Source organism: Jatropha curcas, chromosome 9, assembly GCF_041381405.1.
Source record: "Jatropha curcas cultivar XTBG-Jc1 chromosome 9, XTBG_Jcur_1.0, whole genome shotgun sequence".
NCBI classification, from domain to species: Eukaryota; Viridiplantae; Streptophyta; class Magnoliopsida; order Malpighiales; family Euphorbiaceae; genus Jatropha; species Jatropha curcas.
The window spans coordinates 1,014,255-1,030,011 of NC_143159.1; the positions used below are offsets into that span (position 1 = coordinate 1,014,255).

A 15,757-nucleotide genomic window follows, 5' to 3' on the forward strand; every position below is an offset into this window, starting at 1 on the left:
TGAGATTAAGAAGTGATGATAGTTACAAAGAAAAAAAAAGATGATTTTGTCAAAATCCCAAAAGGCTTCAAAGCCCCAAAAATGCATTAATGAGAGAGGCGCTATTCGACAACGTACACATGCAGATTTTGTGACACAGATAGTCACAGAAGTATCGGGTCAGATAGAGAGAAAGAGGTGGTGTTGGTGGAGAGATTCACTCTTATAGGACGCGAAAGAGTCAGACGTTTTTAGCGAGAAGAATCAGAGTGGGGTAATTGTCAGTTTGGTCATCGGGAAAGACTGAAGAATAGCATTTCTTTTTTATTTTTACTATTATTATTTTTTCTCCTTTGAAATAATTAATTATCTCTGTATTTCATCTGCTATAGCTAGCTAGTACGTTAATTGTTTTATCTCTAATAAAACGACAAAAGTTTCCATTGCAGAGGAATTAGTACACCATTTTTGTCCTGTGTACCCACCAAGATCTCGCAATTAGCAAGCTCTGATAACCATTTTTGAACCTGTTGTTGCTCCTTCATTTCTGTTATTTTTTTTAATCTTTTACCAGCTTTCTTTTCCTCTCTTAACTGTTTGAATGAATAATTCAAAATCCACTATTTAGTTTTCTAATTTGAATTATAAAGAGGGTGAGAGAGCATATTTTTAACCAGTGAGTACAAGAACAGAGATTTTAGAAAAGGAAACACTGAGCTTCCAATTTTAACCAGTGAGTAGAAGAATGTATTGCTATTTAGTGCACAGAGTCGGCTTTTCTTTGTTTACAGTTACCTAAACGCTGTGTAGCTGTAAAAGCAAACGTTTTCATTAATAATAAGAATGGAACTGAAAGATTGATCGGCCCAAGGCAAAATAGAAAGATGATCACGTACGGATATTGGATTCCAGCCAAACCAATGTCCACTTTAAGTCATTACATTTACAATTTTTGTTGCGTTTTTGTTTCAATCTTTAAGTCGCGACAAGTAGTTTTATTGTATTGGAAACTGCTGCAAATGTTTGAGAATGGCCCCTCCACGTCTGTTTCATTGCTGGGCAATTATATGAGGATTAACTTTTTCTTATTTTAATTTTTTATCCGTACTAGAATAATTTTTTTCTCAAAAATTGAGTTTATGGTTACGGAATATTTGATTTAGTTGTTCTATACAATTGATTATTATTTGTTCTATACATGTTTTAAGATTTTAATCCATAAATTATAATTGGAATAAATATTTTGGAATTTTTTCATTGTTTTATATCAAACAATAAATCTTATAATATATTTTTTAATAAATAATAATAAATTTATTTAATTTTTTATAATAAATTACTTATAAAAAATAATTATAACCTATTAAATTAAAGATTATTAAAATAGTAATTAAATATATTATATTCGTACCATATTTAATATGTATTTTATATTGTATAATATAACCAATTAAAAATAAATTAGATTTATTTTTCCAACCAATAAAATTAAAATTCTTAAAAATATTCTTACCATATATAACATATCTTATTTAGTATGCATTACATAGTATTACCGTATTATAATATATTAATATATAATATGTACATATTATAATGTATATTATCATTATATTACCATATAATATATGATATGTATATATTATATTACTGTATAATATGTATATATTACCATATTTAATCTATATATTCATATACACAGTCATATACCTTATTTAATATTATATTACATAATTTCAATTTCAAAACTTCCCATTTCAATTATAAAAAATGTGAAATCAATGGGTATTACCATATTTTATATATGCATATTATATATAACATATATTATATATTTTTTTATTTTATCCAGTAGAATTTAAATTCAAATAGAAAATTAACACGACCAATTAAAAGTAGATAATTTTTATTTTTTTCAACCAATAAAATTAAAATACTTACTGATATTTTTTATCAATTCATAACTTAATAGAACGGCGTTTGACCATGTATATGGTCCCATATTATAAATTATAAATGGATAGAAGGATCATGAAAAATTAGAAATACATCATTATAGATTATTGACAGATAGAAGGGAATAGATCATAAAAATTTAGAAATACATCATAAAACCTCTAACATGGACGAATATGTAATAACTACTGGATCAGCAAGAATTTCCAAATAGGACCTTTATCACAATAGATTCTTTTTCTGTTTTTTTTTTTAACTGAAAAAGGGGAAAATGTTTAGCAATTTTCTCAATCAAATTTTTTTCCGGGATGAGAGGGGGGATGACAACAGTCTCAAGAATGATGAGATTATTCACATATGATAAAAACATAACTGAGTTCAAGATTTACAGTTCCCTTTCCATGTTGAAAATTAATCCGTTGTAAGCAATGTTGCCTCAAACAACAAAATCACCAAACTTTTCAAGCCTTAACTCTGGTGGGTACCCCAACTGCATGTTCCATACGAGAGTACCATTCACCAATGCGAGTGTGCTCCACCATATCTTTACCAGATTTCAGGTATCGGATGGGCCTTAGAACGCCAAACACAGCAAGATCAGCTAAATTAGGTTTTGAGCCACCTATTAAGATGAAATTGCATTGCTAAAGTTAGCAGTCATGAACAAAAGGAAAACTAAAAATTTTGTTACAGAAATACAGACCTAAATAATCTCGACCCTTCAAGGCATCAACCCATGTTTCTGCCGCATCATACAAGGCTGCACGCTCGTCTGTGATGTTATGTCTCTTTTTTAGTTTCTTTGACACAAAATACATTGCTGCAGCTCCAGCATACTTAGCTACTAACCTCTCTGTGAAGCTGAAATTGCCTGATTTACAGGGGATTATCAAGAACAATTAGAACGGTTGGATGAGTGAGATGCTTAGAATCTTTCAGTAATAATTGGTTTGGAAAAAAATTTTCTACAGACATGTCAAGCATATAACATAACAAGTTTCAAGAAGCAAAAAACCTGTTGTTGAAAATATAGCATTGCTTATGCAAAATATCAAGTAGAACCATTAGCCTAATTATCTTACCATGGGTAGTGATATAGTCAAATGATTCAAGAGCCTCAGAAGTGGTTCGGTAAATGTTTGGTGATAAAACATGCACTAAGTGATTATCCACCCACCTACATTAGGAATGCTTGCATTAGCAGTTGAAAAAACTATTGACAAAAGCAAAGTCATGCCATTGAATGGAAACTAAGAACACTGCGATCTCACAAAATTCAAACAAAGGCAATAACTTGTTTTCCACTTAATCCATTGCCAGTAAAAAATAACTGATTTACATGAATGAATTGACACCATGGAGATCTTGAGGAATTAAAATGATATCCTACCCACGCCACTTGCTTTCTTCATCATCATCCGAAATAGACTTATCTGGATGAATCCTTTGGAACAACTTGTTGATTATGTCTGTGCCATAAAACAAGTAAATTTCATGAACAATGACAATAAATAGCATATAAATTGATCATCAATCAGTAAAATCATAAAAACACCAGCTGTCCAGACACATATTGAGCAAAAATACCTGAAGAATCAACCATCTGTTCTCCATCAACAGTTAGTATAGGAACCTTCTTGTAATCAGACCACTTGATTTCCTTTTTACTGATAGGGTTGACTTCCACAACTTTGTATGGAATATTGTTATAATCCAAGAATGCTGAGAGAAGGGGAAAAAATTCGACCAGATTTGAAGTTAAAGAAGGTAAGACAAACAATCTAACTTCAACTAAAAGCAACTGACACCAAGCCCTGCTATGGCTTGAATAGAAAATGAGTCCATGAAAATTTTTGCAAGATAAAACCTTTTAAGCGTTTACTAGGAAGTATAACTATCTCCTTAACAATTAATCAGAATAATATGGAAAACGATGCAATGCCTTCCCAATTAGCTTCACAAATAAACGTCTCTAAGCATTTTTTTCACGAAATTGCTTCTACGAGAGAATTTTCCCCGAATAACAGTTCCGCTCAAAACACAAATTTCCATTTAAAAAACCTTATCCTGTGTGCATCTGATCAACAAAGAACATTAGAAGACTAATCATGCATGATAGAAACTCATCTGCCCTGTTTCTAAAGGGAAAATGAGTTGAAGATGCTGCCACGAACAGTTGAAAAACATTACAAATTTGAGCAGTTCAAGATCGAAGCTTTTTATTTTTATTATTATTCAACATCTTATTCTTAATTAATTTCGCTAATAAAGCAATAAGAAAGAGAAATTCATTATTCTGTCAAAAAATTTTCAATAAAAGCAAAAGCTTTATAGTTGACAGTGAAAGTACCTTTAATCTTGTTGCAGAAAGGACAAGCTTCGTACTGGTAGAGAACGACATCCTTGGGCAGAAACTTCTCGGCCGGTGGTAGTTCCTTGGCTTGGACCTCTTGCGCCAGAGATGATGCCGCGGCAGAGAAGAACATAGTCCCTGCCACACCGCGCGCAACAAAGGGACTTGATATTCCAAACCGATCAGCAATTCTCTCCGAGAAATTCCAACTTGAGCATGTGCTCATCCTTGCAGCTTGAACCACTCGGTTCTGAGCCGAGGCACCGGCAATTGTCCGGGTCAGAGTGGCTAGTCCATTAACTCTCCTCATCGTGACCAAATCAGGGTTGCTTTCTCACTCTCGTTTTCTGGAAGTTTTTACAGGGCTTTTCAGTTGGGGAGAAACAAATGTGTTTGATTACACTGACTTACAGGTCCGTAATTGACTAGGGTTTTGGCCTTCTTCTGGTCTTCAACCAGGGTTTAAGCAGGACCTCGATAAATTTGGGGTATTAGTTTCTACACGCGTCTCTAGTTATTTCCACGAAACGAAAGCAATATTTTAATTCGGTGTAACGCAGACTAGATGGAATCTCAAGTCGGTACTACGTGTCCATTCTCAATTGGATACCCTTTTTGCCTCTTTGAGTTGGATTACTGGTCCTTTCTAAACTCGAATGTGCGATAAAGTCCCCATAGAATATCCCAATTACTATAAAGAGAAGAATTAATATTGGAAAAAATGAAAGAAGATAAGGGCATTATCGGTAACAAGGGTAACAGATCTTTTTCGCAGCCAGCTAATAAAAGAAAATAATAAAAAACTAACCGACTTAGGTCAATCAAGGCTCCCTCGCTCGCTATATATAACCCTCCCTTGTTTAGGTTAAGTATTCTGTCGTCAAACTTCAGGGGATCTACGAATCGTAGAAAACCCTAGTTCGAGGGTTTTGCAGACGCGAATTTCTAGTTGCTTCATTTATTGAAGATTTTGGGGTTTAAAACAATTTTTGCGTAAAAACCCTAACGATCCTCTGTTTTTAGGTAGAACCCCCTTATAATTCTTCGAAGAATTTTGAGTCATATAGTTCGTTACAGACGAGATTGAGCAATGTCACGGTGCTTTCCTTACCCGCCTCTGGGGTATCTGAGGAATGGAGCGCGTGGTGAGGCCGTGAGCGAATCAATTAAGGTTCGTTGAGCAAATATAGTGCAAATTTGGTTTTTGCGTTATGCTCAACTGCTTTAAATCTTGATTTAAAGAATAAATAAATAATCCCTGTTCTTGTATTTAAGTCGATGCTTGTACATATGCTTGAATGATGGAATTTGTTATATGTGTATTCCTGTATTAACGAAGGGCTTTCTTTGTTTTATTGGGAATCAATTAGGTTTGGACTTGGTGTTTATAATCTTTAATAACTCTTTAGGTTTGGACTTGGTGTTTATAATTTTGGGCGATTTATACTTCGATCGATGTGGTCTAACTAGATATACAAGTGGAGACTGGATAATAAGATTTGTTGGGGGATCAAAGGAAGTTGTTTGTGACTATTTTGTGGAATATTTGGGGCATGATCTGCCGTGAAATACAAACGAATCTTGTAAAGTAAGTCGATGGTTGGATGATGGTATTTGTGTATATTTGTATATTGTTGGATTAACTAAGGACTCTATACATACTTTGTTGGGAATCAATTGGATGTATAAGGTTGGACAGCGTGGCTAATCTTTATTAATTCCTTTTGCGGACAGATAAATTATATTTTGAGTGTTTTATAGACTTAATGATGTGGTCCGATTTGATATGCAATTGAGGAGATAAGATTTGTTTGAAGATCGGAGGTATTTGTTTGTGGACTATTTCGTAGAATATTTGGGGTATTTTTCAACTAGAAACCCTGTTCTTGTATTTAAGTCTTCAATGATGGAATTTGTATATTCCTATATTAAAGACGGACTCTATATATGTTCTTGGGAATCAATTGGGTGTATCAATTTAGGCATTCTTGAGTAATTGCTTCTACGGACGGATAGATAGTGCTTTTGTTGCTATATATATTCTCATTGGTATGATCAATTAGATATACAATTGGGGATTGTATGATATTTGGGTTATTTTGGTTTTGTCGTGAAATTTTTTGGAATTTGACAAATGGATTGCTGTTATTGCTGTTATTTGTATAATAACTTCTACAATTGATCATAGAATAATGAACCATTTGAGAGGTGTTTGAAAGTTCTGTAGGAGTTGTTATTTCGTGATTCATATCTCTGAAACTAAAAGAATTATTGCAGATATGTTTGTTCTATTTTTCTGTGTCCCTGGGTTAACTAATTAACTTGAGATCACTTAACAGTTATCAATTGTTATTTCATTAGACTAAATAGTTCATATGGAGGCATTCTATTTTGCATAGTCCAAGTGATTTTGCATATTTTTATTTCCTTGAGTTGTTTTTTTTTTTTTTTTTTTTCTTTCCTAAAGTTTATCAGTATGTTTTGCTATTTTGTATCATTTTTGAAGTAACAGCTTATCTTTGCTACTGAAAGATCATTTGCTATTTGAATTAATATAACCAGAAGGTCTTCGGAATTTTTTCAAATCTTTTGTTTAGATATTATTTTGTTTGTTGAGGGGTATACTAGACATTTAGTAAGTGATTGGCTGATTGCTATATATTTGGATAGCTTATGCCACATGCAATCTCCTGGAGTTCTAGCATTTGCTAAATGGTTTTTAAGTGATATTCTGATAAAAAGAGCCATTTGGTTATAGGAATTTATTTCATTGTAGGGAATAGATTGGCAAATGAATTTCATGTTGCTATGAGGATTCCGTAATTTGGTTACTTTGGTCATTCATATTCTTTGGTCTTCCCTGGCGCTCTATCTAAAATTCTTATTTTGGTATACAAAAGATCCAAAGTGAATGGGGGAAGGCCAGAACAGAACATGATAAAAGGAAAAAGGAGAAGAAAGAGAGGAAGAAAGAGAAGAAAGAAAGGAAGAAGAGTAGAAAGGAAAACAAGGAAGACACTTATATTGCGGATAGATGTAACCAACAAGATAAAAGGCTACCTTCAAAGGTGCAAGAGGAGGAAGCTGAAAGGAGTGGTTTGACAGAAGAACATGATCAACCTGTATGTTCACAGAGCCTTTGCTACTCGCCTGACAGTACTCGGAGCAGCGACAAGAGAAAAAGGGATGACTTGTCATATAATATCACCAAAAGTTCTGGTGAGTTTGCTTTTTCATTCATGCGATGTTATGATGGGATGAATCTCGATTGCTTAATGTTTTGTAACTTCTTAATCCTATATTTACTCAACAGGGAATATTATTCGGATTAGGCTGCCATTACAAAAGCATAGAGAGGTTGATGCATCTACTAGTGGAGAGCATGTGCGTTCGTCTTCTAGGAAGTCAGATTTTCTCGCACAGAAGCAAATTATTACTGTTCCTGATAAAGAACAGCCTAGCTCTATCAATTCAAAGACAGGCATCAATATTTCGGATCCAATTGTCACACCTTGTGCTAATTTGGAAGCCGACAAGGATTCTGTTCGTAAGCGTGTCATAACTGCTTCTGGGGTTTCCTCACGTGTGAGGGGGGTACAGAATGCAGAATCACTATACAAAGATTTGCTTGAGGATTGGGTTCCACTGCCACTTGGATGTGATCAAAACAATATTGGTGATCAAGAATGGCTTTTTGGTACGAAAAAGCAAGAAAAACACAAAAGATTAAAGTCTCAATGCGATGAACCATGTCATGGAAGTTCTACTCTTTGGCCATGTGCTCGCTACTTGCCAGAAGCTGAGGTCTATGCGTTACCGTATACAGTTCCATTTTAATGCTAACCATTTGTCAGGAAATTTTGCAGAGTTAGTTGTTTAGGGTGGCCAATTTTTTTTTTTATTGATTGGTGCCACCTGACGGATATTAGATTGGCAGATAGGTAGCGCAGGATGATGAGATTGGCAGGGATGACTTGCAATCGTGTACAGCAACAGTTGTTTTAACAGATCTGTTTGGAAAAAATTATTAACTGACTGTTACTTTTCATGATTTTACTAGTGTACTTTAATATTTTCTGGAATTGTTTAAATGCGTTGTTTTTCGGCTAGTAACTAATGTGTTGTCTATTTATTTAGTTGGCTGGCGATTTGCTAAGTTTAGGATAACTGATGTGTTGTCTCTTTTTCTGTTACGGAATGGTAATTTTTCTTAATAAATAAGATCACAGCAAGGACATTACTGAAAATCTTGGGAGACTGAGCCATAGGAAGAGAAATTGCAAAGTTATATAACATAGCGCTGACTTGCCGAAGAAGCTTCTTGCGAATCGGTTTCCACTTTCCACGATAATATAACAGGGCCCGCACATCTTTGAGATATTCTTGCAGACCTATTGTTCTTCATAGTGCTGGGATGAGAAGAATTTGGTTAAGCAAATCATCGAATATATGTTTATATTAATCGAATTATTTAAAAGAATAATATTTGTTTTGAGGAAATAAAATTAAGAAAAATATTAATGACCATTTTTTGATATGAGAGTAATAACTATGTAAAAAAATTAATAAAAGGGTAATTTAATTCATTAAAAAAATAATTAAATTTATTCTATAATTACCTGAGAGATAATATAGTAATTATTAAATATTATTAGCATTTTTGTTTTGTTAATCCTAACACTTCCTAGATCCTAATATGAAATTTTATTTTTTCAATGGGTTCATATCAGAGAGAGCGCGAACACATCGCCCAAGGTTCGAGGTAGGCCATACTATTCGTTCACCGTATTCATATCTGTTCTCTCAATTTGAAAGATTCCCCTCTACCAACAAGGAGCCAGAAAACCCTAAAATATCCGATCAAAGAATGAGAATTAAAACCCGGAGCGCGAAGCCTCGCTACTGCAAATCATCTCACAGATCATCTTCAGCCACCACAACAAGTCCACCTCCTTCCCCTATTCCGGTATTCTCTCTCTGTGTCTGTTGCAATTCATTATTTGCTGGTTTCAATTGGAAGAACATTAAACTGTGGTTATTATTTAGCTTTAGTTAGTAATGTAAATGTTAATTTATTTTTGCTTAGGATTATAGTTCAAATGATGAAGATAATACAGGTAGGATGTCAATTGACAAATTAAGACAAAGTGATGGTGATGGTGGAGAAAGTAATGTGGGTGAGGATTCCAGTGATAATGATTGGTTAGAGGAAAAGAGTTGCTTAATGTGTAATATGGGTGGCCAATTGCTGCTTTGTTCTGAGATTGGTTGTCCAATTGCTCTTCATAAAGAGTGTATTGTGTCTAAGCCTAGGTATGATGAAGAGGGAAACTTTTATTGCCCTTATTGTTGGTTTAAGCTTCAACTGTCTATAACTGGAAAATTGAAGAAAAAAGTTCTGCTGACTAAGAAAGTTCTGGAGAGTTTTTTGGGCCACAATTTAACTGAGGTTGGTGGTAATAAAGAGAATCAGAATGATGGGAGAGCAAAAGGGAAGGATTCAAATATCATTGCAGTTATGGGGGAGAATCGCTGCTGTGATAATAAAAGGATGGAGCAAGAAACAAATGATCAACAAGTTGACAAGGAGCAAGATGAGGGAGAGGGAGTTCTTGAAGATGAAGAGCAAATGGAGTCCTTAAATGTGATGGGGGAGAATCGCTGCCGTGTTAATAAAAGGATGGAGCAAGATACAAATGCTCAACAAGTTGACAAGAAGCAAGAAAACGGAGAGGGAGTGTTTGAAGATGAAGAGGAAACAAAATTGTTAAATGTGATGGGGGAGAATCACTGCCATGATAGTTTAAAAATGATGGAGCAAGAAACAAATAATCAAAAAGTTGACAATAAGCAAGATGAGGGAGTTTTTGAAGATGAAGATCAAACAGAATCTTTAACTGTGCAGTGTGTAGAAAAGGAGACTACTTTTGACGGCGTTTTGCTTCATGAATCAGCAGGGGCAAATTCTAAAACTATGAAATCACCTAAAGAAAAGCAAGCCATGGAAGAGGAGAAAGAGAAAATACATGAGGACGCACCTGAAATCAATGTGTCATATACTAGTAAAGAAGCAGCATTGGATGATGCTGGAACTTTTGATTCAGATACTGAAACTCTTGCAGTCCGAAAGCGATCAGTTAAGAAAGCAAAGATTAAGTATGCTGTTTCACCAAAGAAGCCATCATCTCATGCATACACTACTTCAGCGGAAGAAACTAGGAACCAGAACGATAAAGTCGGTTTTTTTGGAAGGTCTTGTAAGAAACCAACAACTCATCCTGCAGCAGAAGCTAGGAACCAAAACAAGAAAGTCAATCTTTTGGATAGGTCAAGGCCAACCCAAGTGTCTGCTAAGAAACTGTAAGTTTCGTTATTCCATTTCAAGAAATTAGTTCTCCTTTTTCTTGTAAATCATCACTGAGTGGAAGAGTTTAGTTGCACTGTGAGTGTTTGTACTTGTAAGTTAAGGGTTTCCGTTAACTACTTTGCAGCACAAAAATGCCATTTTCTCATGAAAAGCGCAAAAGGCTGCTTTGGAGACCTGAAGAGGAGGAAATGCTAAGGGTATGAAGGGACATAACTTTACTACTTTTTAGATTATCTTTGTGTGTGGATGTGACTTAGATTGAGTAACTTGATTTAAGTTGCATGCCTTTTCTTCTGCATACTTTGAAAACACAAACCATTCTAGAAATGATGAGTTGAATAACATCCTCTCAATTATTGAGGGGATTGCCAAACTAAATTTAAAGTTATTGGTTTCATGAACTGTATCAAGTCCATTATACAACTAAATTGGTCTCAAATTACGTAAAATTAAAGCTGGAGAACTCTTTCCATATCTCTTTTAATTGGCCTTTTACGTTTCTGGGAATAGAGGCATTTTCGTTGTTGTTTAATTGGCTATTTAATTTGTATTTAATAGACAATTTTGAAATTTGGAATCTTGAATTAATGACAATTTTGAAATTTGGAATCTTGAATTAATAAAAATACCCAAAATTTGATACCCTGATTGCTTGGATAATCTTGTGGCAGGAAGGAGTGCAAAAATTCTCAAGTAAAGTGAACAAAAATCTTCCTTGGCGGAAAATTTTGGAATTTGGCAGACATGTTTTTGATGCAAGCCGAAGTCCATCTGATCTCAAAGATAAATGGAGAAACCTTCTGGCCAAGGAGTCATCATAATCAATCAACAGTGGCCCCTCTTGATTCAGAAGACCGGAGGATCAAAAAGTGAACATTTTTCTTAATAGTTTATATACATGTTAGGCTCACATGCGTGAACGTGTGTACCCGCAGGGCTTTTGGAGGGGATCTTGATCTAATTTCCCTCTTGGAAAGATGGCGAAGATGGCAAAGATGTTCTGTTTCTTTTATTTTTTTTATAAATGTTAAGTAGTCTGATATCGTAGCTCTTTTTGTAAGGTATTTGTAGACATTGATGTGAATATTATGTTTATAGTTTAAGTCAGTTGGTCAATGCATCGAGTGATACGGATTAAGTGAAAATTTTAATTTGAGTTTACAAGAAATGGTAACCAAAAAGAAAAAATATATATTCAAAGCCTCAATAGTTTTTTAAACCTTTTAATTTATTAACAATTTTTAAGTTATTTCTTTCAAGAAATGATGTATGATTTTACATTTCTAACTAACTAAAAAAAGTAAGCATATCAAAATCTAAAAGAAAACAGAAATAATTTTAGAAATGGTCTCTGGTTAACAAAAATTCCATGTAATATCTCAAACAAAAAAAAAAAAAAAAAAAAAAACCAGTAAATCATTTTTTGTTTGTTGAAGCAGGGGATGCAAAATCACACTTGGCATATGAAGAATGCGTATTCATGATTGTAGAAGCAGATAGAGCAGAGTCCAGCTTTACTCACTTCTTGAGTTTTTGTAACTCTTCGACGAAAACTATACTATTTACAATCAACGAATTTAATCTTGTTCACTTGTTGGTTTCCTTGAAACAAATATTAAGAAAAAATCAAAATGATGATTAATCTTGTCGGACTTTCAAGTAGTCCTTCAATCTAAAACGTTGGCTTTGTTCTATACTTGTTACTGATTTTGTATCACCAAGAATATTTAGTGAAGAAGCATCATCATCCGAAACCAGAACTGACAAATCTGAGCTTGGCCTGTTAACAATTGCAGGGTGAATGTCATCAAATTCCTCATAACTTGACTCTGGTAGATCATTAACATAGTAATTCATCCATTCTTCTATTTTCTCTTCCCTTAACAGCTTTAATATCTAGAGCAGTGACAATACAAGGGAAAATTATTTATTTTAGCTCAAAACCGAACAGCAACCACAATAAAACCTAATCAACATTAAAATCAAATCACAGTACCTGGCTTGCTTTTGGGCGTAATCTTGGCAACTGTTTGATGCATAGGGTTGCTGCTAGAACCGTTCTTTCCATTTGAGCAATGTCAAATTCTTCGCCTAACTTTGGATCCACTAATGCTTCTAAATTCCCACTCTCTAGTAATGGCATTGCCTGCATTATTACAAGAATTTTTCTTAGAGAATGTGCACATCTATATTCACTAACATCATGAAGCAGTGTAAGAATGTAGTACAAAATGCTTACCCACTTGACCAAGCTTTCCTGTCCTTTTGAACTGTTGGAACTGATTGGCTTCTTTCCTGTTAACAATTCAAGAAGAACTATACCAAAGGAGTATATATCAGTTTTGTCACTGACCCTTCCATGCATAAAATATTCTGGAGCTATATACCCAAAAGTTCCAACAATATCATTGCTAATAGTGTATCCTGCAGCTTTGAGATTCCAGGTAGCACAGCCAAAATCGGATAGCTGCAAAACAGAAATAAAAATGATAACGTGACTTTAGTTCTTATGAAATTCGGAGTTCGTTAGTGTTTCTGGGAGTTTAAATGGGTCAATTTTCTGCAGCTAGCTATTTATGACTGTTCTTTTAAACTTTTTTTAAGTCGAAGTTTCAACTTCAAGAGCCATGGTGACAGTTGAAAAGTAAAATATAATATGCCTCGAGTTTTTTTCAAATGCAGGAACTTTTCCAAAATGGTACCTGTGGCTGAAAGTCACTGGACAGCAAAATGTTAGAGGACTTCACATCTCTGTGAATAACCAAGCAAGAACTATGCAGGTAATGTAGAGCCTCAGCAACTGCAATTGCCACTTTGAATCTCACTTTCCATGGCAATATAGACTTCTCACTTTGACCTGCATGTGTCACAGTTAATGTATGAGAACGTTTATCATCTGTTCTAAAGAAGCAACACTAATAGTTGCAGAAAATCACCTTGTAACCTTTCCTCTAAGGTCCCTTTGGACAAGAAATCATAGACCAAAATTAGATGGTTATCGTCGATGCATACACCGATCAAATGTGTAATGTGCTTGTGCTTTAATGAGGACATTATGTCTACTTCCAAGAAGAAGTCATTCCATGCTTCTTTGTATTGTTTTAGAACCTTTACTGCCACTAGCTTGCCTAAGCCAAGGCGTCCTTTATATACATCGCTACATCCTCCCTCTCCAATCAAGTTTTCTGCAGAAAAACTGAAATTGGGTGAATAAAACTCAACCAAGAAAATGAAAAAACACTATCCAAAGGCTCAAGAAAGACCTGTGGAGAATTTATGAGTTGCTCTCTTGAGCTCCTCATATCTAAATTGCTTGCAGCCAGATGACTTCAATTTGAGGACAAGCTCCTCCTTCATTGGCTGCTCCCTTGGTGCTGCCAAACGTATTTGTTTTTCAGGAGAAGATTGCACTTCTTTGAAAGGCAAATCTATAGGGGATTTTGGAGTAGCTTCTGTTGATTGACAATTAGCAATGCGCATTTTGCTAGCCTCAGATTCTCCCAAAGAATCTGAAGTTGCTGAAGTCTTTACCCGGAGGAGAGGCCAACCAAGTCTTAATTGTGTTGATTCTTCTGAAAGTATTTCCTGCATGAGACCTGACTCTTCATCTTCTCTATTGCTGCTTCTGTCGACTGATTCATTTCCATAGGAATTAATCACTTGGAAACTATTTTGCCCATCATTTACAATATAATCTTCTGTTTTAAGATCCAAGGTTATATTGGTTTCCTCGGAATTTGAATCACTTTGTTTTTGCATTATTGTGTCACATGATCGAGTAGGTAGATTCATGACCCATTCTGTAATAGACATACTTCTTGCTTTTGACCTTCGCGAAGCATCCTCACCCAGAGAAATGGTTCTTGGACGAAGAGGCCAACCAAGAATTGATTCTGGAAGCTGTCTTCTTATTATAGAAATCGATTTCAGAGGAACTTTCTCATCGTATCCATTTCCAGTATTATCATTTCTTGAAACATCTTCAAAGCTTTGAACTGTACTGGATTTGGTTTCTGCTTCAGTTTCTCTTGAACAAGCATGGTTCTCGTCAAGATAAAAATTAGGCCCTGAATTCAATTTGAAGCCTGAAAAATCTGAGTGAAATGAGGAAATTTCTATAAAAGAATTTCTCCTCCTTTTGAACACGATTTTCCTCTCATGGACAGCGTGAACAATGATCATTTCTGGTTTTTTACCAGCAATGCATCTAGCCAGCAAAATCTGTTCCCTGCAAGATATTTCTTTTTACAATTAGAAAGACATTTCAAAAATCAAATGCAATTTTCAGTTTAAAGTTTCTCTCTCTCAATATTTACCTCAAAGAGTTTTCCAGGTTTGTTTCCAAACCTATTGCCATAGTTGCACAATGCTTCTTAACCCTCCTTAGGACCTTCTTAGCAGAAGATGATCTTGAAATTGGAAACTATAAAAGTTAAGTTTCTCTCTCTTTAATGGAATTCCTTGTTTCTTCTCCTTCCATAAAATTTGAACATATGTATCTCTAATATATCTCTAAGATTCACATGAACCTAACAGAAATATTATTCTAATAATTCCAGAACACATGGGCTACGACAATTACCTATACCAATTCAAAGCCATCAACGCAACTCATGATTTCTTACTAAATTTAATAAAAAAGAACTACCTGAAACTTACAGAACTGGACAAGCTCAAAATATATAAACAAAACCAATAAATATTTATTTATACTATATAATATAAAGAAACAGAAGCCATATGATTAAACATGTCGAATTGAAAAAAATAAACAAAGATATGTTAGATAAGAGGACACATACTTGGATTATTTTTGAATGTTTGACTAATCATATTCTTCGTTTTCATCTAATCCCCAACGAACATTACAAGCAGTTTCAGTACACCTATTAAGACTAGCAGAGAAGATTAGAAGCAAACAACAGTAAAAACGTAAAAGAAAAGTATGAATATAGTCTGCACGCAATTCTTTTTTTTTTTTTTTAATTGAAGTCAATGTCAAGTAATTATCTTTGAATTTAGTTTCTTTGTACAGTAAATATGAATATAATACGAAATGCTTAAATATAAAATTTCTTTATTGTCGTGATGGCGGCTGTAAA

At 34.3% G+C, this 15,757-nt stretch overlaps 4 protein-coding genes across 6 annotated transcripts; 2 read left to right on the forward strand and 2 right to left on the reverse strand.

The window, feature by feature from the left end:
• Positions 1 to 2,138: 2,138 nt before the first annotated feature.
• On the reverse strand, positions 2,139 to 4,780 carry LOC105635311 (Glutathione S-transferase family protein). Its single transcript, XM_012218368.4, has 6 exons — positions 4,286 to 4,780; positions 3,523 to 3,657; positions 3,326 to 3,404; positions 3,018 to 3,112; positions 2,639 to 2,806; positions 2,139 to 2,557 (listed from the first exon to the last, which is right to left on the reverse strand). Exons 1-6 carry the CDS (start codon positions 4,596 to 4,598, stop codon positions 2,397 to 2,399), a joined length of 951 nt encoding a protein of 316 aa, XP_012073758.1. The 5' UTR covers positions 4,599 to 4,780; the 3' UTR covers positions 2,139 to 2,396.
• Positions 4,781 to 5,139: 359 nt separating this feature from the next.
• JHL20J20.12 (DNA ligase-like protein) lies at positions 5,140 to 8,339 on the forward strand. Its single transcript, XM_012218369.4, has 3 exons — positions 5,140 to 5,459; positions 7,189 to 7,507; positions 7,602 to 8,339. The coding sequence occupies exons 1-3, from the start codon at positions 5,379 to 5,381 to the stop codon at positions 8,123 to 8,125; spliced, it is 924 nt and encodes a 307-aa protein (XP_012073759.1). The 5' UTR covers positions 5,140 to 5,378; the 3' UTR covers positions 8,126 to 8,339.
• A 619-nt stretch (positions 8,340 to 8,958) lies between these two features.
• JHL20J20.13 (uncharacterized) lies at positions 8,959 to 11,800 on the forward strand. 2 transcript variants are annotated; one of them, XM_012218370.4, is made up of 4 exons: positions 8,960 to 9,254; positions 9,375 to 10,648; positions 10,780 to 10,852; positions 11,327 to 11,800. In XM_012218370.4, exons 1-4 carry the CDS (start codon positions 8,985 to 8,987, stop codon positions 11,474 to 11,476), a joined length of 1,767 nt encoding a protein of 588 aa, XP_012073760.4. In that variant the 5' UTR covers positions 8,960 to 8,984; the 3' UTR covers positions 11,477 to 11,800. The 2 variants fall into 2 exon arrangements, with proteins under 2 accessions (XP_012073761.4, XP_012073760.4); XM_012218371.4 differs by lacking the exon at positions 10,780 to 10,852 and having other exon boundaries at positions 8,959 to 9,254.
• Positions 11,801 to 12,119: 319 nt separating this feature from the next.
• LOC105635414 (uncharacterized) lies at positions 12,120 to 15,636 on the reverse strand. 2 transcript variants are annotated; one of them, XM_020679753.3, is made up of 8 exons: positions 15,458 to 15,636; positions 14,972 to 15,064; positions 13,919 to 14,883; positions 13,592 to 13,840; positions 13,358 to 13,512; positions 12,895 to 13,122; positions 12,652 to 12,801; positions 12,120 to 12,435 (listed from the first exon to the last, which is right to left on the reverse strand). In XM_020679753.3, exons 2-8 carry the CDS (start codon positions 15,010 to 15,012, stop codon positions 12,400 to 12,402), a joined length of 1,824 nt encoding a protein of 607 aa, XP_020535412.1. In that variant the 5' UTR covers positions 15,013 to 15,064; positions 15,458 to 15,636; the 3' UTR covers positions 12,120 to 12,399. The 2 variants fall into 2 exon arrangements, with proteins under 2 accessions (XP_020535412.1, XP_020535410.1); XM_020679751.3 differs by having other exon boundaries at positions 12,120 to 12,551; positions 15,458 to 15,621.
• Positions 15,637 to 15,757: the final 121 nt, after the last annotated feature.

Bases quoted from the DNA above. Each gene is read 5' to 3' on its own strand.
- JHL20J20.13 (XM_012218370.4), top strand. From the start codon at position 8,985: ATGAAATTTTATTTTTTCAATGGGTTCATATCAGAGAGAGCGCGAACA. The intron at 9,255-9,374 runs GTATTCTCTCTC...ATTTTTGCTTAG, and splicing joins CACCTCCTTCCCCTATTCCG to GATTATAGTTCAAATGATGA. The intron at 10,853-11,326 runs GTATGAAGGGAC...ATCTTGTGGCAG, and splicing joins AAGAGGAGGAAATGCTAAGG to GAAGGAGTGCAAAAATTCTC.
- LOC105635311 (XM_012218368.4), bottom strand. From the start codon at position 4,598: ATGAGGAGAGTTAATGGACTAGCCACTCTGACCCGGACAATTGCCGGT. The intron at 3,658-4,285 runs GTACTTTCACTG...CCCTTCTCTCAG, and splicing joins TTTCTGCAACAAGATTAAAG to CATTCTTGGATTATAACAAT. The intron at 3,113-3,325 runs GTAGGATATCAT...TTCCTAATGTAG, and splicing joins GAAGAAAGCAAGTGGCGTGG to GTGGGTGGATAATCACTTAG.
- JHL20J20.12 (XM_012218369.4), top strand. From the start codon at position 5,379: ATGTCACGGTGCTTTCCTTACCCGCCTCTGGGGTATCTGAGGAATGGA. The intron at 5,460-7,188 runs GTTCGTTGAGCA...GGTATACAAAAG, and splicing joins CCGTGAGCGAATCAATTAAG to ATCCAAAGTGAATGGGGGAA. The intron at 7,508-7,601 runs GTGAGTTTGCTT...TTTACTCAACAG, and splicing joins TAATATCACCAAAAGTTCTG to GGAATATTATTCGGATTAGG.
- LOC105635414 (XM_020679751.3), bottom strand. From the start codon at position 15,012: ATGGCAATAGGTTTGGAAACAAACCTGGAAAACTCTTTGAG. The intron at 13,841-13,918 runs GTCTTTCTTGAG...GTTTTTCTGCAG, and splicing joins AACTCATAAATTCTCCACAG to AAAACTTGATTGGAGAGGGA. The intron at 13,513-13,591 runs GTGATTTTCTGC...TGACACATGCAG, and splicing joins CTTAGAGGAAAGGTTACAAG to GTCAAAGTGAGAAGTCTATA.